The 26,438-nt window shown below is 35.3% G+C and overlaps 1 protein-coding gene across 9 annotated transcripts in view; it reads right to left on the bottom strand.

Moving 5' to 3' along the window:
• ADGRG2 (adhesion G protein-coupled receptor G2) overlaps positions 1-26,438 on the bottom strand; it is a 57,795-nt gene that overhangs the window by 2,510 nt on the left and 28,847 nt on the right. For 6 of the 9 annotated variants that reach the window (XM_068179945.1, XM_068179941.1, XM_068179943.1 and 3 more), the window contains 23 exons: positions 25,528-25,560; positions 23,919-23,981; positions 22,954-22,995; positions 20,988-21,035; positions 20,359-20,426; positions 18,653-18,726; positions 17,796-17,835; positions 17,639-17,673; positions 16,258-16,340; positions 15,547-15,607; positions 14,398-15,068; positions 12,605-12,803; positions 12,122-12,278; positions 9,925-10,074; positions 9,582-9,704; positions 8,405-8,450; positions 8,196-8,299; positions 7,488-7,612; positions 6,459-6,727; positions 5,668-5,767; positions 5,079-5,353; positions 3,456-3,557; positions 2,560-2,712 (listed from right to left, as the gene is read on the bottom strand). In XM_068179945.1, coding sequence (XP_068036046.1) covers positions 2,560-2,712; positions 3,456-3,557; positions 5,079-5,353; positions 5,668-5,767; positions 6,459-6,727; positions 7,488-7,612; positions 8,196-8,299; positions 8,405-8,450; positions 9,582-9,704; positions 9,925-10,074; positions 12,122-12,278; positions 12,605-12,803; positions 14,398-15,068; positions 15,547-15,607; positions 16,258-16,340; positions 17,639-17,673; positions 17,796-17,835; positions 18,653-18,726; positions 20,359-20,426; positions 20,988-21,035; positions 22,954-22,995; positions 23,919-23,981; positions 25,528-25,560 — 3,021 coding nt within the window. Of the gene's footprint in view, positions 1-2,559; positions 2,713-3,143; positions 3,272-3,455; positions 3,558-5,078; positions 5,354-5,667; positions 5,768-6,458; positions 6,728-7,487; positions 7,613-8,195; positions 8,300-8,404; positions 8,451-9,581; positions 9,705-9,924; positions 10,075-12,121; positions 12,279-12,604; positions 12,804-14,397; positions 15,069-15,546; positions 15,608-16,257; positions 16,341-17,638; positions 17,674-17,795; positions 17,836-18,652; positions 18,727-20,358; positions 20,427-20,987; positions 21,036-22,953; positions 22,996-23,918; positions 23,982-25,527; positions 25,561-26,438 lie in introns of those variants that run through there. The other 3 variants (XM_068179946.1, XR_010995880.1, XM_068179944.1) reach the window with 3 other exon arrangements.

The following is a 26,438-nucleotide window of genomic DNA, read 5'->3' as shown; positions in this document are numbered from 1 at the left end:
ATCATGGGTCAAAACCATACTTAGAACTGCAGAGAATCTTACATATTTAGGTGAATCCACAATGAACACATCTAATACCATTGCTGACCGAAGCCTTTTAATTAAATGCTACACAAATGCTTAGTTCACTGGATAAATCTCCTGCTTCTATGTATCACGTTCTAAATATTTTTAATGAGAATTTGGGGGTTTTTATTCTAAGTATTTGTGCAAACACTTCAGTTTAGACTTTTAAAGAAATTTCTTATTAATTTAAGCAGCCATCAAGCACTTAAACAGGCACAAATGTAGACAGGGTAAGACGAGTGGAAGAGAGCTTTGTTCATTAATTCAAGTAAGAAAAAGGTTGAAATGATAGAAAATAACCATACTTGCTAATACTGTGATTGTTGTTTAAACCCCTGCCTGCCTAACACTGTTTTATCTTAGGATTGTTCATAATAGTTGTGCCCTAATGTTAGGGCAAAAGCTGAGAAGAAAATAAAGCTTTTCTGTGAACAAATTCAGAAAAGTGGTTTTTGTTCCTCAGTGAGAAAATCTGCAGGTTCAGCCATGTGATACCTAATTTTAGTTTCTGAAACATGCAAATCTGCAAGAAAAAAACTGAAAATAAGGAAATATTAGAATGCCATGAAAAGATGAAGTCCAGTAGGAAAGCAAAGTTACAGGCTATACAGACATTCCAAACTTACCACAGTAAATCATTCAGTCCTGAATCTGGAACAGCATTTCAGTTGAAGCAGTGAGGCTAAAACCATCAAGTGTTTACAGCTCAGTGTATTTATGACATAGGTCTTAACTTCTAGAGTGGTTTTGGAGGTCATTTTTTACAATTAAGTGCTGCAATGTTATTTTCAAGTTCCAGCTTTGAGAGGAGAGCAGTCAGGTGCAGCAAATTAGAAGATCTCATCTTCCTATCTAAGAGTAGTCTAATACCTTTTGGAGGCATTAGCCCAGCTCTTCTGAGTTACAGCTGCCCCATGTTTGGAAGATTAGGTATAAGGAATTGCCTCCAAGAGCTTTTCTGGGAGCTATCCAAGCATAGGTTCAGCCTCTTCTTACGAAAGTCCCACGGACCCAGAATAATTATTTAGTCAAACTATGCAAGGTATCATACCACCCTCTTGATATGAATGGAGGATGTGGTACGAGGTTCACAGCATTTAAAATAGACAACAAAATAGGTAATTAGGGGGGTCACCAGAGATATCCTTGTTTGTAAGTGCACAGGAACAAGGTTTTATCAAAGTTCTTTCAACTGCTTTTGTCTAAGAAGCTTTTGGCACAGCACACACAGACACACTGGAAAGGTCTGATTATGTGAATATAGTAGGACAGAATTGGAGCACAGCCAACAGAATTGGCATCACTCAGTGGTTTAGATCATCAATTTAGCATCTCATTCCAAAACACCCATAAGAACAAAACTTTTTCCAGAAAGCTGCAACAGGCTCATTCATTCGGTTGCTACAACAGACAAGTTCAATAGAACATTTCTGCTCTTTCTTTCTGTTGAGAAAAGCAGTCAAAATGCTTTTGTAGCTTGGTATAAGCATGTCAGATGTTGCAGGGAGAGATGACTTCTTTCATCGGAGCAATTAACGTAGCAGGGGAAAAAGAACCCGACATGACATGCAGGCTTTTGCACCTTAAGATTTCTCTCTTTGAAAGGAAATACTTCTACCTAAAAATATTGCCTTACTTTGTGTTTAATGATAGTGAGTGTCACTGGATTCTGGTTCTCAACTGATCTGTTAGTTAAAAAGTATGTTAATTATTGCATTATGTGGTATCCAAACAGGGAGATTTTACAAAGGAATGTGAAAAAAAAAAAACCAACTCAATTTGGAAAGCTGTAAAGGGCATGTCCAAATGCCATCTCCTGAAGTGTTGTGATTTCTCTGCAATATGCAGTTAGTACACTTAAAGGAACAGTAACCTGTAACCCACAAATGAATTACCTAGCTTTTACTCTGTACATATGAGAGGTTATCTGCTAATATAATCCTGTTGATTATGTGCTGACTTCTGACAGCATAGGCCAAGAAATGAGGACAACACAGCCTCTCCAAGCATGTTCAACAACCTCATAATAAACATTCTACTTGATGACATGACTTCTTAGCCTCAACTCTAGATCAGTAGGGAAAAATACCTCAGGCACACAGGAGTAATGTCTTCTGAGTTTTGCTTGACTTAAGAGTTTTATACATTACAGATTTGTAAGTTACTTTTCTGTTTGAAAAATTGATTGTCTTTATTGAGAGCTCAAATCAGCAGCATGTCATGTGCCCTGCAGGAGTGTGAAGAATTAGATTATGTTCACTGAAAAAAGGTCAGTTTTTAATAAGTACTTTCAATGGTGATTCATATCTAGCTTTCTCAACAGATAAATTAGCCACAGCAAACTGCAAGTGAAATTGAGCACAGTGCTACTTACACCTGCATTTCAACTCCTCAGGATGAGCAGAGGGCAGCAGTGTGGAGGACAGTACTATGTTAGAACAGGAAGGATGGAGAATTTTACTTCTGAAGATGTACTATTTTGCATTAACTTACCATTGCCATTTGCATGGACTGAATAATCATTATTCATTAGCAGTGTTGTAGAGTTAGTGGAGTTACTGTTTGATTGTAAGGAGTTGGAAGAACTGGATACTCCTTGATTTACAGTCTGCTTTTTTAAACCATTTGTAGCAGTTCTACTCCAGTCTAAAACAAAAAATAATACAACTTACACAAGCACTATATAAAAATGTAGTTAATAATGCAACTGAAACGATATAAAACCAAGGCTTTACACAATTCTTGCAGTATTCTAGACAGATTTATATTGTAAGATTTTAATGAGTCTTGATGTTTAAAATTCTTTAAATCTAGTTCCTTTTCTCTTGTCCCTTTTTAAAATACAAGCAGCCAGCTGTCAATAGTTTTACAACTGCAGGCCAGATCAGAAAAAAAACTGAAGTGCAGTTGATTCTCTAAGTGAAAGTGTATAAAAATACATGGCTTTACAAGAGGACAACTACTTAAAATAACATAAAGTAATTAATGTCTTTTTTTGTTTAATCCATGCTTCACTTTGTTTTTGTGGAAATAACTGGTAAAACTACAGCTGACCCACAAACTGGAACAAATCTTACCGTTTCTAACTGACCAAAAGTCTTCTGCAAAGACATGCCTTTACCCTGCAGTGGAAGAGGTCATCTCTTAGCAGTTAGCAGCTTAAGGCAACAGCATGTAAACATGCAAGCACTGCATCAGCTACCACCTTTAAAGAGTAATTTTGGAGGTTTACTGTATCTTGGATAATAAATTAGAGCTGCAACTGTAGCAACATGATCAATGGTGGTATTGGTTTTTTTTGTTATTTTTTATGTTTTCTTTTTTTTTTTTTTTAAACTTAACACTAAATATAAGTATTCAGAAGTTAAAAAAAAAACATTAATATTTACCAGAGTTTTCAGCCAGCCTGAATTTCCCACAACAAAGATATCTTCTCCACTGTTTACGGACATTCTCCTTTGTTACACAATAGAAGATGAAAATGAAGAACCCTGCAAAGCAATAGCATAAAAGATTGTTGCAAAATTCACTCTTGCTACTTCCTAATGAACGGTGTTTTGGTTTTCTTTAATTTCTTTCAAATTTCTAAAAAAAAGTAATGACACCTTTCTTTGCTGAAAAAGTTTACAACTCTGAATGCTGCAGAGCACTTTTTCCTCACAGACATTAGAGGAATCATATACACAAAAGAAAAAATAACAAATACAACCAAATACACGAAGTACATAAAGTTTCTTTTTATCAAATAAAAAGGGAAAATTTTGTTTATCTTGAAATTTACTTAATGCTTTTGGAAAAGAATTCAAAGCAATGTCAAAGAGAGGATATGATACCACACTATCAGACTATCAAGCTTTTTTAGCACATGGTGTGACACTGTTACATCTTTTATTAGCAGCTAACCTGTTATCACCAATGCTACAAAATTTTGAGTACTCATCCAAAGAAAATAACTCATATCTAAAACAATAATAAATGGTACTCCCTTTACCACAATTTCAAATATTTACTAGAAGGGATGGTGCCCATCCCATCTCCTACCACTGCCACATTACAGTCTCTTTTTCTACTTCTCATTCACTACTAACTGACACAGGGTGGCATCTAACTTTCCCTGCTTAAAAGTTCATCACAGTTGTCCCCCTTTAAGGGAAAGTGGCACTCAATCTTTGCACAGTTTCCAATCTGCAATGGGGAACAGTTGTATTAGGTTTAGAATGAATAGTAAATAATAGTAAGTCAACACAGCAAATAGGGGAGAGGTGAATACATTGAACTGCAATTTTCACTACTTCAGTCTCCCTGGGAAACCATCCAGCCAGTCATCTAAGTGCCATTTAAGCAGAAGTTTCCATCCAAACTTCAGAAGGGCAATTCAGGTATATTTAGGACACTGGGGACAGCTACAATACCTCCTGTTTATATAAAATTCTATGCAGCAAGTCTGCTTTTGGATATGTCCAATAGCACTCTGGCCTTTGCAAAACTTTATGTTTTCATATCTACTTCCCATATATACTTAAGTACTATATAGGCCACGCTTGAGAGTTGGGTCACCAACTTTTAGATGTTTCAGCCTTGCCTGTCTCAATGATCCTTTGCTGGATGTCAAATCTCCCCCAGAAGCCTTAGAGAAACTCAAGAAATGATATGTTTTCACTACGTTAATTGCATTATAACATGAACACTTAAAGTAACTGAGTATTCAAACACTGTGTTAGTGGAAACACAGTAACTTACAGGGATATCTGGTTTGCATACACTTTTAAAATGACAATATTTATAAATATCCCATACCTATATAAGTAGTATCTAGTTTTTCTATACCTTATCATAACAAAACTGCAATTTAAGGTTACTCTAAAGCAGTATCATCTCATCTCTAACATAATTAACATGCTACTGCACATATCAAATTTAATTTTTTATTGCTGAATCAAGAAAATGATGCTATAAAATGTATGGTTTGTTATATTATAGACGGGGAGCTATTACATGGAGGATAAACTTACCTTGCAGAGTGTTGAAAATGGTAAAGAGGTAAGTAAATACCTCATTTACTGTGAAGAAAGCAAACCCCCAAGTAATTCCCAACAAGAACGTGAGGCCAGCAACACTCCTAAGGTCTTGGATACTGGTTTTCCTTTGAGCACCGAGTTGTTTCTTCTTTTTGATACGACAGAGCTGGATCAGCACAACAATGAACATGCTGATATTGATCAGGAATATCAGGCAGAAGTATCCCACAGCAGTAATATAGAAGACAATTCTATTTTTGATCCAGCAGCTAGAACAGAACAACAGTCTGTCAACCATTATCAGAAACAGAAATTAAGTGAAATAAACATGAGACAAACTTGCAGTTTGTTGCATGCAAACCATTTTTGCCTTTTACAAAAAAAGGGGTTTTTTTGGCCAAAAGATATGAGCCTTCATAAAAGTGATACCCCTAAAGCACATGAGATACTGTAGAGTTATACTATTTCAAAGCACTACTGTTGCTTTCTTGCCTTCCCCCCCTTCACTTTAAAGAAAAGCAATTTGTAGGACTCCCTCCACACCCCACCCTCACCTCCCCCACAGCACTTCCCTGTAACTCACAATTCATCAGGTCCATTTATGGAAACCTTTCCAGTGGTTATAAGTCCATAATTATCTGGTGATACTGCCAACACAATGGACACAACTACTGCTGGTAACCCTAAAAGATTATGAGAAAACACTACATAAAAATCCTAAGAGACAGTATTATGAGGACTTGAAATTATTATATTTTGCTACAAAATCTACATATTGTTTCTGAAATTTGCCTGTTGAATTCTGCTGACTACTAGCTGTCCAAAGACTTGCTGCATTCAAACTGCTCAGGAGCACAACTTCCAAAGAAACAAGAGGAGTCCTTCACAGCTAGCTCCAAAACTTTCTGAATAAACCAGCAAATACCATCAGTCTTCAAACTGCTTCAAAATATCTCTTACAGGATAACTGATTTTCTTTCTTACATATGTTTTAAGAAATAAATAGGAGATAAAAATGAGGCCCAGAATCTCTTCATCCTCCATCCAGTTAGATCTGTTTTTCCTGCTTTTTGTTAGCAACAGTGCTATTCCAGAAATGAAATATATACTCATTGGCATTTATTCTCAAAATAACGGAAGCATGCATATTCAAAATTGGTTCTATTGTACTAGCACAAGGAAAATTCATTATCACTTTGAATTGCAGAAACTTCAGTTCTGCAGATGGGGGGACTCCATGCCTCAGAAAGAGGCATGGAACATATAACATTTAATGACTGCCTAATTTTCATTTCTGACCTGTATCACATTAACTGCAATACTTGATAAGAGGAATTATCTATTTAGCATAAAAAAGGAAAAAAAAATACATACCCCAACCAACAACACAAAATTTAAGTATGTATTTCCGTACATAGGTGTTAAAGACTTTCACAAGGGCCAGATACATGTGGAAAGCCTCCAGGCCCATCCAGGTAAAGGAAACCAAGAGGAAATAGTGAAGAAATACTGCAACTGCAATGCATAGGCCTCGTGTATCATACAGTGCAATCCATGAGTCAAGGAGAAAAACTAAGTTGAGTAGAAGCAATGCAGCACACAGCTGAATAAGAATTTTAGAGGGGTAGTCTCTCCGGATTTTCCTAAAAAGAAAACGAAAATTCATGAGACGACATCAGCTGTCCATAGATCCCTGGTTTACTTCCTCTCTTGCAGTCCTTGGCATTCACAAAGGCCAAGAAAAAAAAATACATTTTCATTCATATACAATGCTGCATGTGTGGCATTTATACATGGAGAGAATAATTCACAACATACTTCCAAATTAATGGTTTGTATATAAAAAGTTTTTTAGAAAAGGTTACATAAATACAAACAATCTTGGAGTCTAACTGTTTAGCACCACGGTTATATTTTTTTTCCATTGTATGTTGGACTTCTTGTTACATTGCTACCCAAACCCAAAAGGTGTCTGTTCTTTATTGCTAAACTAGATCAAGCTTTTGACTGGGTATGTAAAGCCTTGATAGAGGCAAGTCCCAGTCTTTGAATAGTGAAAGAATAAAGAAAGAATACAAATGCTTTTAAAAATGCTAAAATTCTGCACTGGGTTTCTATGTTGTATCTTAAATACATTCCTTCACACTTCTATTATGATAATCCATTATAAAATACTTCAGAGGGCCACTTCTTCACTTCTTACTGCCTAGAGTCTCATGATAATTCACTTGTTCGTAAGGTGAACATTTCTGAAGACTGAATAAACATCTTCCTGGTGAACTGGTCAAATCTGTGCATTATTTGTGGAGACAGAATCCATAACTATTGAGAAGGATTTCTCAGTGAAGACTACAATCAATCACAATTGAAGAATAATGGGAGCTCAGATGAATAGGTACTTACTCAAAGGCTATGTAGGTCACAAGAGTAACAGAAAGAAAAATAGCAGAGAGGCCACAGCCTATATACGATATAAAAGTCAGTACCAATTCTTGTCTGGGAGTCAAAGGAGTATTTCCATACAAGTCCTAAAACAGAAACAGAAGTTATTTTCAGCGAACAGGTTTATTTAATGGAAAAATATAAAACAATTTTTAAAAAATCAAAACACACCTTTCCCTCTACTCTTATAAATAAAAAAAGCACTCCATTCTTTTCATCATGGTTCTTATAAAAGGTTAGATGGAAAAATGCCAATCTAGTCTTGTAAAGAGCAGGGAGCTGGGACTCCATGATCATTATGGGTCCCTTCCAACTAGAGATACTATTTTATAATTCTATGACACTAATTGTGAAACCCCATTTGATTAAAAACCTGTTTTAAATTTGATTTCCTAAATTTTATTTAGAGTATAAAGAGCTGCCTAAATTAAAAATCTGCAGCACTTAAAGAATTTCTTTCCTCCAGTGGAACCCATGGACTCCAATTCAACAAGGAGTTTAAGCATGTGCCTAATTGTATGGCTATCTGTACTAACACTAAAGTGAATAGAACCTGAGTATTATTTATTAGGTTGTATGGGCTTATTGGGTCTTCACTTGCTTAAGACAAGGCAAGGTTAAATGTGTTCTTGAACAAGGGTAAAATTGCATAATTTTAAAAGTAATTACCATCAAAACTGCAAAACTTGTGAGATGGTTGCATGAACAGACTGTTTCATTTACTCTACTTTCTTTGACTATGCAACCTTCATATGACCAGCCTCCATGTCCTCCTGTTAAAAAAAGCAGCTTTGTTATTCATAAAAGGCCTCATTTATATTAACATGGATTAACAAAACTAAAACAGCATAGCATCTTGAGTCATCTCAAGTACTTACCATTTTTATTGAAGTCCCAAAAAACACATCTAACTGTTGAATTATCCTGTTCAGGAGTAAAAACAAACAAGCAAAAAAACCCAAGTTACTAAACTGTGAGTTTAGGATCAAATGATTTATGAATGATTTACAAAAATCAGGGAAGAATAAACACTGTATACAGCAAATATGCCTGTTCTATGTGAACACAAAATAAATGTAGGTGCATAAAAGTATTAATATTGCAAACTACATGCAAAAATATGCTGAACAGATTTGAAGTCACCAGACAGGAGCTATGCAATTTTGTGCTTATGCAAAGATTCTTCTCCTGGTAGAACCTTTTGAATACTCTTTCAATGTCTTCCCACACCATACAAATTCTTGGGATTTCTCCTCCTTCCAGACTTTGTAACTTTTGAAGTCATGATCACACAGAAAAGGAAAAACCCTTTCATTTGCAAATATTTGATCACAATGTTAAACTCTTAGACATAGACTTCCTCACACACATGCAAATTCTATAAATACCAGCAGCAATACACTATATTGCTATAAATATTAATACTTCTACAGTTATATCTCAAAACTTGTTATTATGTCAAAACAAGTAAAGACACCACTAAGCCAGCTCCTGAAAAAAGCTCCAGGTGCATTAGTGGAAACCCCACATTGTTCAGTTTATAATAATTAAGTATTTTAAACTCTCTTAAGATAGAAGACTTTGATCCCTGATGCTCCTTTCAGAAAGAGATGGTGTGTAAGAATCCTAATACTTCCAGATGACACAGTCCTGTGTTTCAGTTCCCCGAAGAAAACAGGGAAACAGAAAACATTATCTTCTGGCAACACCCACAAATGTCATGACTGCAGCATCTACCATAGCAACCCACAATTTCAGTCTTCCCTCTAAGAGCTTTTATTCTTTGTAGTATAAAACACAAGAGTAAGTAAGAAAGAGAAAAACTGGATGAATTTGTGATAGAGCAAAATTACCTTACACTACTTGAGAACCAAAATTTATACCAGCGGCAAATAAGCAAACAGGAGTGATTTTTAATGTCCAGGTGGAAATGAAACGTCCATACTAGGAAAGCACAACAAGCTGACCTGTATTATTAGTAAAATGTTTCCACTACAACAACTTCAGTGGAGTCAACAAAACTGTACTTTAAGACTGTCAAAATGTAAATTTTACCTGATTAGGCTTGATATTCTGCAAAATGACAGTAACGTTTGCTGTTAAGTTACTAATTGTGAGGTTAGCAACACTTGATGATATAACACTGCTGATTAAAGATGCATTCTTCAAGGACAGATCCTGAAATGACAAAAAAGCTCCAGATTTTAAAATCTTAAAGGAAACAATACTAGAGTACAGCACTCACAAGCTCATTTACTATGTGGAGCAAGCAGAGGACAAAAGTAATTCGTTTTTAAGTCAGAAGTTTTGAAATGTGATTTGTGGGGGAAAAAAATCCATTCATATTTTGCTCTAAGCTTGAATTTAAAATTCTTATGAACAGTGGGTCAAACAATACCTGGAACACAGTGGTCTTTTTAAAGAAGTTGAATATAATTCTAGAAGCCAAGTCCAAGTCTTCAGTGCGTAAATTTTTCAGCAATGATGAAGGAAGTGTAATTGATCCAAGATTATTTAAATTCTGAATTGGCTGAACTCCTAGAGAGATCTGAAAAATAAACACCAGGATTATGCTTCGTTTCAGTCTCCAAATAAATAAATTATGACTTATTTTCAGTTTAAAACTTCAAAATAAATGCCTCTTTAATTACTGTCACAAACCCACTGCTGCTCTCATTCCTTCAATACATAAATAGCACTTACAGGACTGGAAAGGATGCATCCCATTTCAGGTCTGCCTTCCACTGAAAATAATCTGGCTTTAACCATTTCCCTACAGGGATATAACACACCACTGTGTGTTTTGTATTGATTTGGAAAAGGTGAGGAGCAAAAACCCAGTTAGCTCTGTGTAACTATAACTGTGTAGGGAGATCAATGTTTCACAGCATGAAAGCCTGCAAAGGCAAAGAATTTTCATACCCTGTGGGAAGTACGTCAGAATTCAGAAAAAGTGAAAATAGCCATTATTTGTCAATACATTTTTAAGTTTAGGAGGTTAAGTTTATGTTCTTAGATAAGAACACGAACCCTAACTTTTTGATCTTCTGGCAAAAAGTATAAAACTAAACTAGATAAGCACAATTCAGGTACCTCAAGAGCTTAGTGACCTAATATTGTACAAAAAGAGATCTGAACTTTCACCCATTTTATGTGCTGCACATTTTATTTGCTGTGCTTACCCGCCAGGCAGCTTTGTTGAGTACAGAATCTCTCAACATTCCTGTCTTACATTAGTCCCTTACATACAAATATCATCAACTCAGAGTTCCTGGGAGATGTGAAACAGTAGTATGCAGAAAGAAACTGAGTATTGAAAGAATGGCTGTAATAAGAATAACAGTGTGAACTCCCCAAAGTGCCCTAACAATGTGATTTAACGCATCTGTTTAGACCACTGTACTCCAAATGTTTTTGATCATGCATCCCCTAAAAGTTTTTGAGCATGGACCCCAGGATATATCTATCTATAAGTTACATGTATTAATTAGTTTACTAATATATTATGCAAGTTATAAAATATTTTTTTAAAATTAAGGAGATTAAAAGTTACTTTTAAAAATGTATTTTTTAATTTATTAATCATATAAATAACATTTTCCCTCACTGCAATGGACTGCTGTGTGCACACCCTGGGGTACTCAGACCCCACTTTGGAGACCACTGGTGTAGACAGCATCAAAGAAATCCTGAATCAATTCCACAAAAGCACTCCTGTTGCTCTAGTTTGAAGTAGATGATAATTATTGAAAAATTTCAGTGTTTCAGTGCCAGTGCCATGAAATAAAAAATTATTCCTTAGCAAATATCTGTATGTCAGCACTAGCATTGCCTAGTCATCTCACATTCATGCACTATATATTGCTAAGAAATAGAAAAGAACTTAAATGTTAAACATTTATATAATTCTCAGTAACACAGAAAAGTTCCAGTACTACATATGGCTTACGATACATTAAGCTATTTTCTTCTCTGAGGAGGCAGAATGTGTCAAAATTGGTCCAAAACTTTCCATCTCTCCTTGCTTAAGCCTCCAAGGCTGGTATTGTCCATTATTTTCTCTGTCAGGAGGGAGGTTTTGAATGAGATAAAGGGGATCCAACCAAACCTTCTAAGCACTTCTTTCTTGGTGAGATGCCATTAGTGACAAATGTTCTCAGCATCATTATCCAAGCAACATATATAATAGTTCTTTTCTGGAACTCTCTACAATTATTTCCTTCTTACAGATGAAGCCATTTGGCAACACTCCTTGACAAATTTCAGCACTGTTATGGTGGTTGAATAAATGACTCATAATTCAGGGGGCTTGAGGCAAAGTTATTCTGCCAAGCACTTTGTCCATTCTGGTGTTCTAGCTGTACCCTGTCCAACAGCTTATTAGTTCTGCCAGTTTTTGCTAAATCAGCTCTTTTCTATACCTATTTACACAGTTGAAAATTAAAGGAAAAACTGTGAAGTGCTTAAAAAAAGTCTGAAACTAACATGAACTAAAGATCCTGACATAAACAAACTCATATTCCTATAAATATAAAACCATAGACACTTTAAAATAAATGTTTGACAGTTCATAGGTATTGTTAGTATTTTGTAACCTGGAGATCAGTTGAGTCCTGGACAGCAAAAGACATTTGGTTGGAGCGGATTCTGTTGGTTTTGACAACTGCCAGAGCCAAGGAAGGGGAGACAAATTCAGCAGATAATGTTGATAAGTTTAGTTTTAAGCCAATATAGTCCACCAGCTTTATAATTCTGTTAAGAAAAAGTATACTTAGCATTAACAAGCACATACCTCCAAAATTCTCAGGCAAGTTATGGTTATGGAGCAATAATCCGAGTGTAATGCAAAACAATCACTTATTATAGTATCAACAAAAATACCCCCACCGCTTTCCATGGCATTATATTATAGTAGAGCTGGTAGTATTAGAATGATAGTTCTTCCATTTTGAATAGCTACATAAAAGAACAAGAAATATTCTTCTGGATTATGATTATGAAAAAGTGAAACTTGCTGAAGCCAATTTGTCAAGACAGTAAATACAACACTCCTGTAATCTATTGTCAAAATGACCTACCTGTTAGAAATTCGTGGTGGTAATGGCTGAGAAGCAGTGAGGATAGTGCTCACCTCACTAACCATCCTTTCTACATCTTTTGGCTCTATTTTTCCTGCTGCTAAATCATTTTCTATTTTGGACACGATTTGCTCAGCTGTGGCAATACTAATGGTGGTGGGTACAGAAGTTATATTTGTGGTAGCTGAAAGGGTTTTTCCTGTGACAAATGAAAAATTAAACATTGTGTTCAACAAATTATGTAATCTTGGAGAAGCAGAAAAATAAACATTTCTGTTGATTAAAAAATTGTATCACTACTCGTAAGGTTTCTCAACAAGTTATGTAATCCCCCCCTATCAACTACTTTGCAGAGAATGGTAATTTAAATCTGATGAAAACATAAATCAAGGTTTCAAACTGCCAACATTAATTTCAAGTTTTATTAATTTCAAAGTTCCTCACATCAGACCATTAACATATTAAATAACCTATTATTTTGAATTTTTAGCCACTGAATGCCTGAATGTAGAGTAAAATCAAGATAGTGTCAGAAATTTGAGAAGAAGCTTGTGTAGAATTTTCATAAGAAAATACATAGCCACTAAGAATATTCCCAGTCAATAACAATATTTTAAGGATGATCCAACATTACTGTGCAGTATTTTAAATATTGGGTTAGTTTAAAAAAAATCTACCTTGCTCTTTGACTGAATTTTTTCTGTCCAAAAGACATTTGTTCTAATGGGAATTGAGCACTGTACCTACCTATGACAGTTACATACAGTGGTGTAGGGTGAGGTATCACTCACCATGCCCAAAGGCATCAGAATGTATTTTGAAATATATGCACATCAAGTGAAAGCTGTCTCTGTCTCAGGGTATTCACACAGAATAGAATCACAGAACCATTTAGGTTGGAAAAGACCTCTAAGATCAAGTCCAGCCTTTGACTAAACATCACCTTGTAAACTAGACCACAGCACTGAGTGCCGTGTCCAGTTATTTCTTGAACATCTCCAGAGATGGTGACTCCACCACTTCCCTGAGCAGCCCATTCCAATGCTTAACAACCCTTCCAGAGAAGAAATTCTTCCTGATGTCCAACAACCTCCCTGGCACAGTTTGTGGTGGTTTACTCCTATCCTGTCACTGGTTGCCTGGGAGAAGAGGCCGACCCCCACCTAGCTACAATCTCCTTTCAGGCAGCTGTATACAGTGATAAGGTCAACCCTGAGACGCCTCCAGACCCTTCCCCAGCTCTGTTGCCCTTCTGTGGACTCGCTCCAGCACCTCAATGTCCTTCTTGTAGTGAGGGGTCCAGAAATGGACAAGAGGTGTGAGGTGTGGCCTCACCAGTGCTGAGTACACAGGACAAACACTGCCCTGGTCCTGCTGGCCATGCTATTGCTGATACAGGCCAGGATGCTACTGGTCTTCTCGGCCACCTGGGCACAGCTGGCTCATGTTCAGCCACTGTCAGCCAGCACTACCAGGTCCTTTTCCTTTGGGCAGCTTTCAGACACTATTCCCTAAGCCTGGACTGCTCCCTAGGGCTGCTGTGACCCAAGTGCAGGACCCAGCACTTGGCCTTGTTGAGCCTTTCATACAGTTGGCCTCAGCCCATTGATCCAGCCTGTCCAGATCCCTCTGTAGAGCCTTCTTAACCTCCAGCATATCAACACTCCCATCCAAAGTAATTCACAAGAATTATAAGGTCACCTCTCATATATATAACATTGTTTAATGAAGTTTAAGAGCCAATCCAGTATATGGCATTCAAACAAAAATAATTATTTATTTTTCATATTTACCTGGGGTCCCATGGCCATCAGCAGTAGAATGAGGACGAGAAGCAGAGACAGAATGGTTGACAGGACTAACAGTAGGGGTCAAAGATATTGTGAAAGGAGTAAGGGGAACAATAGGTACTTTACTAACATTTTTGTGACCAGATATAGGTTGGCTTGAAGCAGGGGGAATTTGTGCAACAGATTTGGTGATAGCCTCAAAGTGCCGATTTACAATTGGAAGTTTGTGAGGCTCAGAAGAAGTGTAACCTACAGAAGAAGAAAGTATTGTAGAAGTCTTGTTAAGGTGTGCAGCATCAGATTCAATTGAGAAAGCAGCATTAGTGACAGATTTTGTTGCAGGTATGGGAACAGTGATGGATTTAATGGAAGTTATGGAAGAAAAAGTTGGCATGGTAGGTTGCGCAAGAGACTCGGAAGAGGAACCTCTGGTGGTAACACTGTTGGAAGGCATAGAATTTTCAGAGAGAGGGTTTGTAAGGGGAGATGTGGAAAGAGTTCCAGAAAAATAAATTTCTGTGAATGGTGGGATCAGTGGTCTAATTGTGGAGCTTTGCTTAGCAGAAAGTACAGTGGGGGGAATAAAAGAATTAGATTTGAGGAAAGTCTTTTTAAGGAGAGAAGGTGAATGAGAGGAAGGAACCCATATAAAATGAGGTGGCACTTGTATAGTACTGTAAAAGAAAAAAAGGTACAAAAATCCAGGTTAAGATTTTTTCTATTTTAAAGAAAACAAGTTATAATAGAGGAATATATATATAAATTATATGGACATATTAATAATAATGTATATTTTAAAATCAATCAGATTGGATGTTTCATGCTCTAATATTTAGAAGGTTCTTACATTCTCTTTTGCTGTAGTTGTTAATTAGCAAGTCTGTAAACAAATACTACTACTGCCTTTGCTGCCTTCTCTGAAGGTGAGCTATTGTTGAACACAAAAGCTAGATTTATCAAAGAAAAAAAAAGGGATAAAGAAGGGAGGAAGGGAAAGAGGGAGGAAAGAGGAGGGAGCTACACTGGAAAATGCCTGTCAGCTTTTTCTTGTGGAGTCCTTTCTGGCTATTGCACTGAAGCATGGAAGTTGACTCTAGTCATGTATTAGGAAATTCAGGAAATAAGCAGGTCAAATTTTGTATTTATACTTACTACATTCGTAATTCTTCAGCAGTCAAGGAACAATACTTCAGTGATGAACAGCAGCACTGATCTGAGATGAGAAAGAAGCATTATCCTTAAGCATAACAACTGCTAATACCATTAAGTAGAATATTTAACCATATGTATTATGTCTTTGAAAAACAGTATATACTGCATTATTTATTTTGATGTTTGTTCTCAAATTAGTTTTGCAAAACTAAAGAACTCTTGACCAGTCATAAAATTGTCATACCCCCAGATTTTTGTTCAAGGCCTGACAAGTTCAGATTTCTCTTTTTTTTTTTTTTTTTTTTTTATTTTAAACAAACCAAAATGCAACACGACAGCTTTTGAAACAGAGACAGTATTGTGACAGTACTCCATCCTGTTGTAATATCATTAAGAAAGGCTGGCTACTTAACAACCATTTAAATTCAGATCGTCATTTCAGCAAGACATTTATGTTCTCAGCTTATTTTACACCTAATCCTTTCAAAGTGTGCTCTAATAAAGTAGCTGGCAATTTTATACCAAAATGTTTTAAAAAGTTATTTCTATCACATACAACCCCAAAAATCAGAAGGCTGCATTTTTATGTATTTTTATTGCTCAAAACCAAAAATATTTTGATCTAAAAGTAACTATTTTGTCTTTTTAGCTACTTGAAGACCACATCTTTACATAAAATTGTGATGAGACTGTGTTTAAAGCATAACTTACCAAGTTGACTTATTTTTGCTTTTTGCGTTAAACTGCTTATATTCTCTCTCTCAGCCAGCTTCATTATGAAATTGCAGTGTGTACTAAATGAGAAGAAAAAAGCTTAAGACTCAAGAAACAGAGCTGCCTCATCTTTATAACACTAACATAAAATGCTAACTTAAAGCATATTAGTACAAATGCTAAGTATGAAAGCACATTTTTCCTAGGCTCTGTCAGATTTGGGCTTATTTTTAATGCACATAATGCACTTATTTTAATGCACTTATTTTAATGCACATCTACTATGTCAACTCTTAAATGGGGTTCTCCCTGATCAATGTTAGTCATTAAAGAGTTGATTATTTTGTAAGAATAATAATGTAATCTCTGCTGTTAGTGTAAATATGCCAGCGTTTATGAAACTTCCACCACCTGAGGAAGCCAGCATTCTCTCTTGACTTTAGAGAGAACGTCAGTGACCCATTCAATCATGTAACTCCATCTTTACGACTACAGTTAGAGGACTTGAAGCCCTGCCTAAACTAGGGAATCTCCAGTAAAATTTTTTCATATTCAGCAAATGCAAACATAGAGATGAATTAAAAGGTTTCTTTCCAGCTCATAAGAATTAAAAGACTACTCTAGCGACTGCCAGTATATGACATGAAGGGGTGATCTGACTACTTTCTATTTTATTTGAGTGTTTTGGTCTTTTCTTTCCTCCTAATCCAGGAAGATAAAGTCTAGATTCAAGTATTTGGGGAAATGAAGTTTCATTTTGGTTTAGGATACAATGTTTCCAAGCTGATCATTTTGAAGGACAATTTAATGGTGAGTAGCATTTAAACTGAGATGCCATCTATGTTTCAGGGTTTCCAGGATCACCTCTCTGGAGCAGCTTTGCCATTCTGATAATCCATGTTTTCCAGATTCTGAACTGTTTACTTCCTCAGGCTCCCCCTACCCCAATAGTGGTTGGTTTCCCAAGCTGAAGAACAGCAACTTGGGATGTCTCAAACAAATCCCTCATAAAGATTACATTGCATTCACAAATTCTGGAATTCTGGTGCTCCCAGTCACATGACTCAGGTAATACCAAGATGCAGAAGAAATATGGCAGGGAAGCCTGGGCTTCAGCAGAAGACTAATGAGAAGCAATACATTTGGGTTAAACCAAACCTACAAACTCTAAAATGTTTTTTTCAAAATCACTAATGCCAGGACAATAATCAGAAATCAGAATTCCTTTGTTAGCCTATACATATTTCTCCAGCCTGTTTCTTGAACTTCTGAACTTCTTAGAGAGTTTGTCTTTTTCTTCTGTTAAAGAGCCATGCATATTGTCACAAGACAATATATGAGCTTTTAAATATTTTTCTTTAAAAATTTAAAAACAAACCTCTGGTTTTCTGCACTGCATTCCATAACAGAGGACTGTAATGACAAATGAAAACAGAAAAAAAAAAAGGTTTATAAGGAGAAATCAGGAGTGATGCTTTATCAGAAGTAAGTCAAAAAAGAGTTTTCCAGAGAGTAACAACAATCAGTAATCTTACCTCACTTACTGCTTGCAAGGTTTTGTTGAACTCTGAAATGCTTTAAAATAAAATATTACTGTTATGGAGGATTTTTAGTTATGTTTCTAAAAACAATTACAACAATTTAATAAAAAAATATTACAGAGAAAAAAATATTTTTCCAGTTAATCAATTATTTTTTCAAAGTCAGGCCAGTTGTAATACTCTAAACCACCAGCATTAAGCATTTGAAGAGCAGACGCTTATTAGTCACTACACAAACTAAATTTAAACCTCTGTCATCAAGTTTGAACATCAACCCATTGTAAATGTTATTTAAAAGAGCAGAAGATAAATCTTAAAATTGCCTTTTGCCAAGCATTCCTTGGAATAGAATTCTAAATTTATACTCAAAGCCACAGAAATAGAACAAGTAAGAAATACGGATTTCTTCTACAAATAAGATTTGTTAGCCAACCACATCTTTTTGATTTTCGGGGTAAGTCTGGGAAATATTCACTCATTCAAACCTCTCCTTAAAAAGACTGGGATAGAAAAAAACTAAACCAAAATAAAACCATAGATATGACTTCAAGAATATTTATTAAAGAACATGCAGCTAGGAAAGTTCTCTTCATAATTTCCTACCTGATAAACTGAATCCTTAAATTATAAGAAACATTTGGTGTACCATTTTTTAAAAGAAACTCCAGTGGTACATAAACTAATTAAGAGTATTCTAATCAGCATGAACTTTATGTGAAAGAGCAAAAACTTAGAACTTGTGAAATTTTTAATGTGCAGGAATAACACAAAGTCCACTCAACACATGGAAGGTCTCACTTCATCTTTTTCAAATATAAAAAAGATTTCAATTTTTATTCAGAATTACTTACCTCAGTTCTTGTGGGGTATGTGCTGGAATTTCAATTAATTTTTTGACTTGATTGTGGGTGGTTATGTTATTAATCTGTTAGGAAAAAAGATCCCACAGCTAAATACAACCAGTAATTTTTAGCCTTAAAAGAAAATTGTTCATTTCACACATTTTAATAGGCTGAAATTACAAAGATAAGAAGCACCTTTTCTGATGAATACACTGCAACAAGTATTTACCATGACATTGTTGTCACAATTTAGGGAAGGAACCACTGATCTTGTATAGACCAACCCCAAAATCTTTGTGAAAGTTAGGGGCAAAAGGACAGTAAACTCACCATGTCTTATGCTGGAAAAAGAGGATTTTGGCTTAGTTTGCAACAAAGACAGCTCACCCCAGACACTGAATGAATTTTTTAACTCTAGTGCAACAATGGGGCAAGCTTCATAAATGACATAAATAATAGATGACAGAATACTGGCAATGAGAAGTCAAGAGCTGTAGTGAAAGACATGATAGAACTGAGCTAAATAAGTATGATCTAGCATTAAGGTCTGGGGATACACTGAGGTTTATCTAAGAACCCTTTCCATATATGTATTCTTATGCTCTTCTGGTTACCAGCATTACTGATTATTTTTACATTTTGTGCAAACAGCAAGTGCCAGGAGGAAAAACATCATCTAATATACGTGGCATTGATTTCCCCTAAGAAATGTTCTTCTAAAAAGCAAAAGAGTTTCAAGACATGGAAACCAGTTTTTCCAGAAACTGTAGGTGTAATGTTACCATGCTAGGACAGTTTCCACAGGCATTATCACCACTGAAACACAACAGAATGCAGAGGTGGCTTTTGCCAGGGGCACATCCCTGCCCAAACCTGATGCTTCATGTGCAGTAGCTCTTCTCTGTGGTTACATTGCTGATTAGTCCTGCTTTCAAGGACTGGCATGTGAAATTTCAGGCTGAGGGCTGACAGGGATGTGTAGGATAAAGATACAAGGTTCTTTTTTCCTCCCTTCAGTTTCCATCTGTAACAACTAAACATTTTCATCCTCATAGTATTACCTTGATACTGGGTCATCTATATGGTCCTTGCCATGCATGACACAGTCCTCTTAAACCTGTCTTGTCTTGTATAAATGGACACACTCATGTCACATAAGCCTATTGCAAAATTAATAACTCAGTAACCACAAACCAAAAAACACTGAATGATCATGCAAAAGCATAATCGAAAAAATACACAAAAAGCCATAGAACTATTTATGAGAATCTCAACACCAATTATTCCAGGGTATAATCCAACTTCAGTTATGCACAAATAGTTGCCATCTAGTGATGCTCATCTTCCAAAGTCAAGTGTCTAAATTAATCTCCAAAGGAAGATCCTGTGTGCCTAAATGTAAATTCTTGAGATTACCCAGGGCTTCCCCCTCCTTTTAGTGGTGATGTAGAAAATACAGGTCCTTATTGTAGGAAGTTTATTTAGCTGGAATTTTCAAATTTAGCTGCAAAGCAGCTGTTTAAAACAGCTGTCCAACCACTGCATATAGTATCTTGTACTGTAAACACAGTAAGATTCATATTACTTATTTTAAGTATACAAAGTATACTTTGTATTTAAGTATACAAAGTATTCTTTGTCTACTTACTTTAAGTAGACAAAGAAATTCACTTCAACCTTCCTTACAATAAAGTTTTAAAAGAAAGTATACTTACTATTTCTACGTTTAGTGATGCATTACTTTCTTCACTTGCTCGAAGTTTTACCTTGCCCACATAGAACACTAAAACCAAAAGTAAAATGGAAAATCAATGCTGAAACACAGAATGTAAATTTTTTTTGAGAATTGCAAAACTTACTGTCTTGTGCTTTGATACAAGGGAAATAAGAACACTTGCACTAGCTTATCTATTTTTGCAACTGTTCTTCCATGTTTTCACCAATTTTAACAAATGAACTAGTCCAATAGCCTAATTATTTTCTATATATTTAATTTTGATGGCTGTCCCTAAATTCCTTCCAGGTAATCTTTTCCCAAAACAGAAAACCATTACTATAAATAGAACTCCTTAGCTTACTTGTTTCTTGGGGTTTTTTTGCAATTCTTATCTGCAATTGTGTGCCTTTGATAAGAAACCAAAGATCAAAAGTACAAGAGTCTAAACATTTCTTAATCTCCTCACCTTTAATATTTTTTGAATTAATGTAAAATCTCTCTAAATTTACAAGGATAGTTATTATAGAAGTAGCTTTTACATGGCAACTAAACATTGCTTCATTACTCAGAGTATAAAATAGTTGGGTAAGATTTTTATGTAAAAAACGGGAAAAGAAAGCCACTAACCTGAATAATTACAGGCATGTGTTACGTTGCATACAATGGTTTCTCCAGCTATAAGTTTTTTTGGGGAAAAAAACAAACAACCACGGATTAAAAAAATTAAACTTAAATCCAATATAATCATATGTATTTACAATCATTCCAGTGTTTGAAATTTATCTTCCGGAAGTATTTGTCATATTGTCTAGGCTTCACTTCTCTACAGGACTTACCGTGACATTTTCCAAGATTTAGTATTCAGAAATATGCTGCCTTTGATTAATTAATTTTGAATAATTTTCTGCAACAGTTTTGACAGAAGACATACATGCCAGTGATCTCAATTTTATTTTCTTAAAAAAAAATTAAATAGAAACAGAAACAAGCATATAATTGGTAAACTCTTTAATTATCACAGAATTCAATCACTAGGCAGCATATTATCTGCTTCTGAGGATCCTACTATGGATCCATAGGATAGCATGAAGCTAAAACTGTTCTACCTGATGGAATTCAAATTATGATGACAGCAACCATGTACACTCTTATCTAGCAGAACATGCCCTCATTTAGTTACAGCAAGCTTTTGGCTGCTCCATATTTTCAATACAACCTACACTGCTGAGAAATAACACTCATCTTAAATTAGGGTACTGTAAACAGATGGCTCTGTTGTATAATTACAAAATAAATCACTGGAAATATATTTGCATCCAAGACAAAACTCCTACACTTGTTCATTAAAAAAACTTCCTTACTTAAGCAGATGGATTGGCCTCCATTACCAGAAAAAAAACCAAATTCTATTTTTTCTGCTGTTATCATTAGTTAGTACCAAATGAGAAGGGATTTTTTTTCACTTTTTGACTGTAAAAGTTTGCTGCTTTATTAATTTTATCACCATCAATAAATAAGCCACTAGAGGTTACAGACTGCAAGCTGGTGGCAATATTCAAATTATAAGAAAAAAAAATTCAGACAGCAGTTTAGAATCAAATAAATTTGACGGTTGGACTTGATTACCTTAGAGGTCTCTTCCAACCTTAACAATTCTATGACCCTAAATTTGCCTTCCCTTTCGTTGGCAGTGAAATGATTACAAACCTTGTATACTGTTTTAAACAATCCTTAAAAAGATAAAAAGCTCATAAATAATTGATAAACAATAATCAAATGTCAATATAACAATAAACTGTCAAAATTTTTTACTCTATAGAGAATACCTTATAAAAATCCAACACAAAATCCTAAAATGCCACCAAAGATTAACATCAGCTCCTTTTTCCTTACAGAGCACCCATTTGTGTGCCCCCTAGTCTTAAGATCTCTGCATGCCACCAAAATGCACAAAAACAGATTAGCAGTGGGATAAAGAATAAAAGACTGGATAAAAGACTGATCGAAGATCACTAGGGCTTCCAGTCCCATGAAAGCATCAGATAACACAGCTGCAATGTTTCTGCAGGTCATGTTCACACAGCCAAATTATCCTTGTCACTAAGGCTCCAAGCCAGTTCTTCTTCCACTTGCACTAACTCAGGACAAATCCATTGTCATGGGACTACTGAGCTTCTACACGGATAATTAAAAAATAAAATTCAGTCTGTTCCTGGTCCTACTGGGCCTGCCCTGAGGTCAAATACAATGACAGTATTCAGTTTGCTTCCATCTGCTAAAAGGCATGAAGATTTCTTTTTAAGTAAACACGGTCCCTGAGATTGTGGTTCTTACATTTTTGTGGTAACCTACTGCTCTGACTTACAAAATAACCAAACTCTTCTATATGCAGCCATCTAGACAAGCACTGCAGAATTAGTCCTTCTACCAGACTGGACATTGATGTGAGGTAGGGCAGACTGTTAACATGACAAACCACAATACCAAGTAAAAAGCATACTAAAAAACATTTGGGAGCAAACTTCCTGAATTCACACACACTTAGAATTGGAGATGCACAAAAATGTTATCAGTGGTGATAGATGAATCCTACCTGGTGTTATGGTGGAGTAATAGTCAGTTGTTGTAAGGGCTTCTGTTATTAAAAAATAAAAAAGAAAAAGAAAGACAAAAGTTTTCGCATTTTAACTTAAAAAAACCCATGCAATACATGTCACAAAAAAAAAATTCTTATTTCTATTTCAGACTGTCATTCCAGGAAAAGTGTAAACACCTGAAATATTTTAAGAAAATGAAGTTACTTTCAGTGTGGGAAATGCAAAAGCAGCAAGTGGAGTAAGATTCATCCAATTACATGTTTGTATCCTAATCTGAGCCAGTGACTCCTGGCTCCCTACTGCTCAGAGAAGTAAGTGGTGCTTTTAAGGTGATTCCTATTTATCCAATTCTACATGGGCACTCCAGCATAGGAGGAATCCTGTTCTAAAAATGTGTTTTTCAATCAACAATGAAGAACAGCAGGATGTCCAGGTCCTATAGAGGCATGGAGGAATCCATACTGATATGGAATGAGACTACTCCTTGTTTCAAATGGGAAAATCAGGAACGGAAGGAGAATCAAGTTCTTCTGATTGAGTCTTATCCGATCCTATTTGACAGCTCCTTGCAAGTACATATGTAAGTGTCTTCAAGGAATGGGGTGCACATTTTAGTTCTGTAAAATACCTTAAATAGTATCAGAAAACATAGAAAACACTCTACATACAAAACACCCTATATACTTGCTAAAAATATATCTGCCCTGTTTGGGTTTTGGTAAGCAATACAATATTTTGAATGAAAAAGAAAGGTTTACAGCTCAGTTAAGTGCTTCTCAGAGCCCTACTCCTGCAGACTTAAAATACAGATTGAAGATAAATACAAATTTTAAAAACATGAAAGAAAACAATTTGGAATAAACAAATCCCAATTGCTAAAAAAAAAACAATCAAAAAGCAACAAACATGAATGCAATGAACATCTGCCTTGAAACCTTACTTTCTTCATGCAAATTCTCACCTGTACTTTGTGTAGTCTCCTCTGAAGACATATCTGAAATAGAAAAATTCGTAACAGTAAAATCTATAAAAATAAAATAAACCAAGAAAAGCCCAAAAGTCTAAGTCCAGCAAAGTCTAAATAAGAGAAACATTTATAACATCTTGCCTGAAGAATTAATAGGATAAATGATAAAAGTAACAATAGAGAATTCTAGGGAAAAATATAAAATAAGTAAAAATTGTATTAAGAAAGTATTCTACTTCTATGAATTTCTGAGAAAAAAATATCAAGCCTGCAAGATTTTGAACAGAAACTGAATATTATTTATCTAAATTTCATTTTAAGAACAACTGCAAAGCTTGTTAGGAGTGTTCACATTATTTCAATACTAATAATTGAAATAATGTTCATGTTATTTTAAAAATCTGGGTATCTGAATACAACCAGCTGGGAATCAAATTTTCCTCAAGTAAGTTCCTTTTACTAGTTTCATTCTTTCAGAGGGTACAGATAAATTTTTGCATATCCAACTGCAATAACTACTTAACCTCAAGTACCTTTTCCTGCATGAACTCACAACATTCATAAGCAGAGATTGACTCACTGGGTTTGGCAAACAGTCTCTCCAAAAAAGCTGGTTTTGTCAATAACCATAGATAAATAAAATTAAGTAATGATGCAAAGTTTTATTCAGCTACATCAAAAGGAAAAAAAAAAAAGGACTAAATTAAATTAAGACCATCGATGAAAATTTAAAGGGCTGTGCTTAGTAAGAATATTTTAGATGTCAGCACAAGAATACAAAGTGGTTAGAAGACCACTTTATAACACTTCAATATAACAACTTAATGATTTTTTTAAAATGGATCAGAACAGATCCACAACACAAGAAGAAATTTTCTGAACCAATTAACAAGTAGTCAAAATATGAGCGGAGTGAAAACAAAGTGCTGGTTTCACCTGTGTTACTTGGCCTAGTATATACTACACAAATATTGAATGTGATGCAGTTGTTAAAGACAAACCATTCCCAAAGAGAGACTGTATCTGTAAAATAACAAGATCACGTGTGTTTGCATCTGTATTATTTCTTTTATCCAGAGCACTCTCTCTATGTCAGTATACATTAAGCAAGAAAGCAACTGGCTTTCACACAGGTTATTTCTGTGTGTCTCATTCTTAATTTTTTAAAAATGCTTTCATAGGTGATGCTTATCACCTCTGGTTCCAGAAGTTGTTAGAGCTTCTTGGGTGTGTGTAGTGTAATACACTGCATGAAATGCCACCTGCTAGGGTGAGAGGAGATGTAAAGGAGCTCTCACTACAGTTTTCCTCCTCTGCCATCTCTGCAAACTCTTCACTGTTCAGATAACTGAACAAAAGTCTCCTGATCAAGCAACTTGCACCTACTTCAACCCAAGCACCACTGTCAGAAGCCATGAGTGATCCTATAAAGTAAGCTATTTCATTACAATGTAGAATCAAACAAGTAATTTGAAATGAAAATATTTGAATTTTGGAACTCTATTACATTACAACCTTTCTGCACTACCTCAGATAAAAGCAGATTTACTGAAGAGGAAATAACAAAAATTGGAAAAAAACAGTAAAGTCCTGATTTTCTTACCGAACATGGTTGTTGCAGCTGATTCTTCAGAATCTGTGAATTTTATTTCAGATTAAAAAGAAAAAAAAAAAGACCGTTATGAAGTTTCAGACACATACATTATCATCCTCAACATGCTTTTCTTCTATTATCAAAAGTTTCCTGCATTCACCAGAAGAGGGCAACACCTGCTCTTTCAGAAAAACACTTCCAGGTTGTCAAAAAGGCAGATGTAACAATCTCTGGTAAAAAAAAAGTCACAATCTTTATGCACTCACATAGAATTTGATGCAATACAATTTTTTTTTTTGAGAAATACCGGACAGTTTGAATTGCATAATGTTACAAAACCACTACTGTATAATGTTAAAGACCCAAGATACGTGCCACACTAGCCTGAAAGCTACATGCTTATCCTGAGTGTCTTGCTAATTCTAGGAATGGGAATCAAGCATGCACAGCAAGATGGCTCTAGCTGGGTATGAAGAACTATTCTCAGACTTTTTATAATAACAGTGAGACTTGCCACTTAAAATTTATCCCATTCATATGTATTCTCTTTTCTATCCTGCAAAAAGCAGAGATAAAAAAACCTAATTTCAAGTTTGAATCTCTGATTTTAACAGGAACCAGCCAACTATTTATATAGCAAACACTAGTTATCAGATTTTTATATAGTTACAGTCAGTATTTTGATCAAAAAGAAATTAGGAAATTTGATATCTTGTTCACATAGCAACTTTAAAGTTGGCCCTTTCAGTCACTGGGTGGTTTTTGATACTGTCATAGACAAGTCAAGTTACAGGTCACAGTTATCACAGAAATATAATCTAAAGACTAGCTGGATGCAAACATGAAGCACTATTTTAAAATATACTTAAGGTGTTTCAACATCTCTCAAAGGTCAAAAGTCATCCTATAATGTTACTTAT

This window comes from Anomalospiza imberbis, chromosome 2 (assembly GCF_031753505.1).
Source record: "Anomalospiza imberbis isolate Cuckoo-Finch-1a 21T00152 chromosome 2, ASM3175350v1, whole genome shotgun sequence".
Classification (NCBI taxonomy): Eukaryota; Metazoa; Chordata; class Aves; order Passeriformes; family Viduidae; genus Anomalospiza; species Anomalospiza imberbis.
This window is presented reverse-complemented; position numbering and strand designations above follow the sequence as displayed.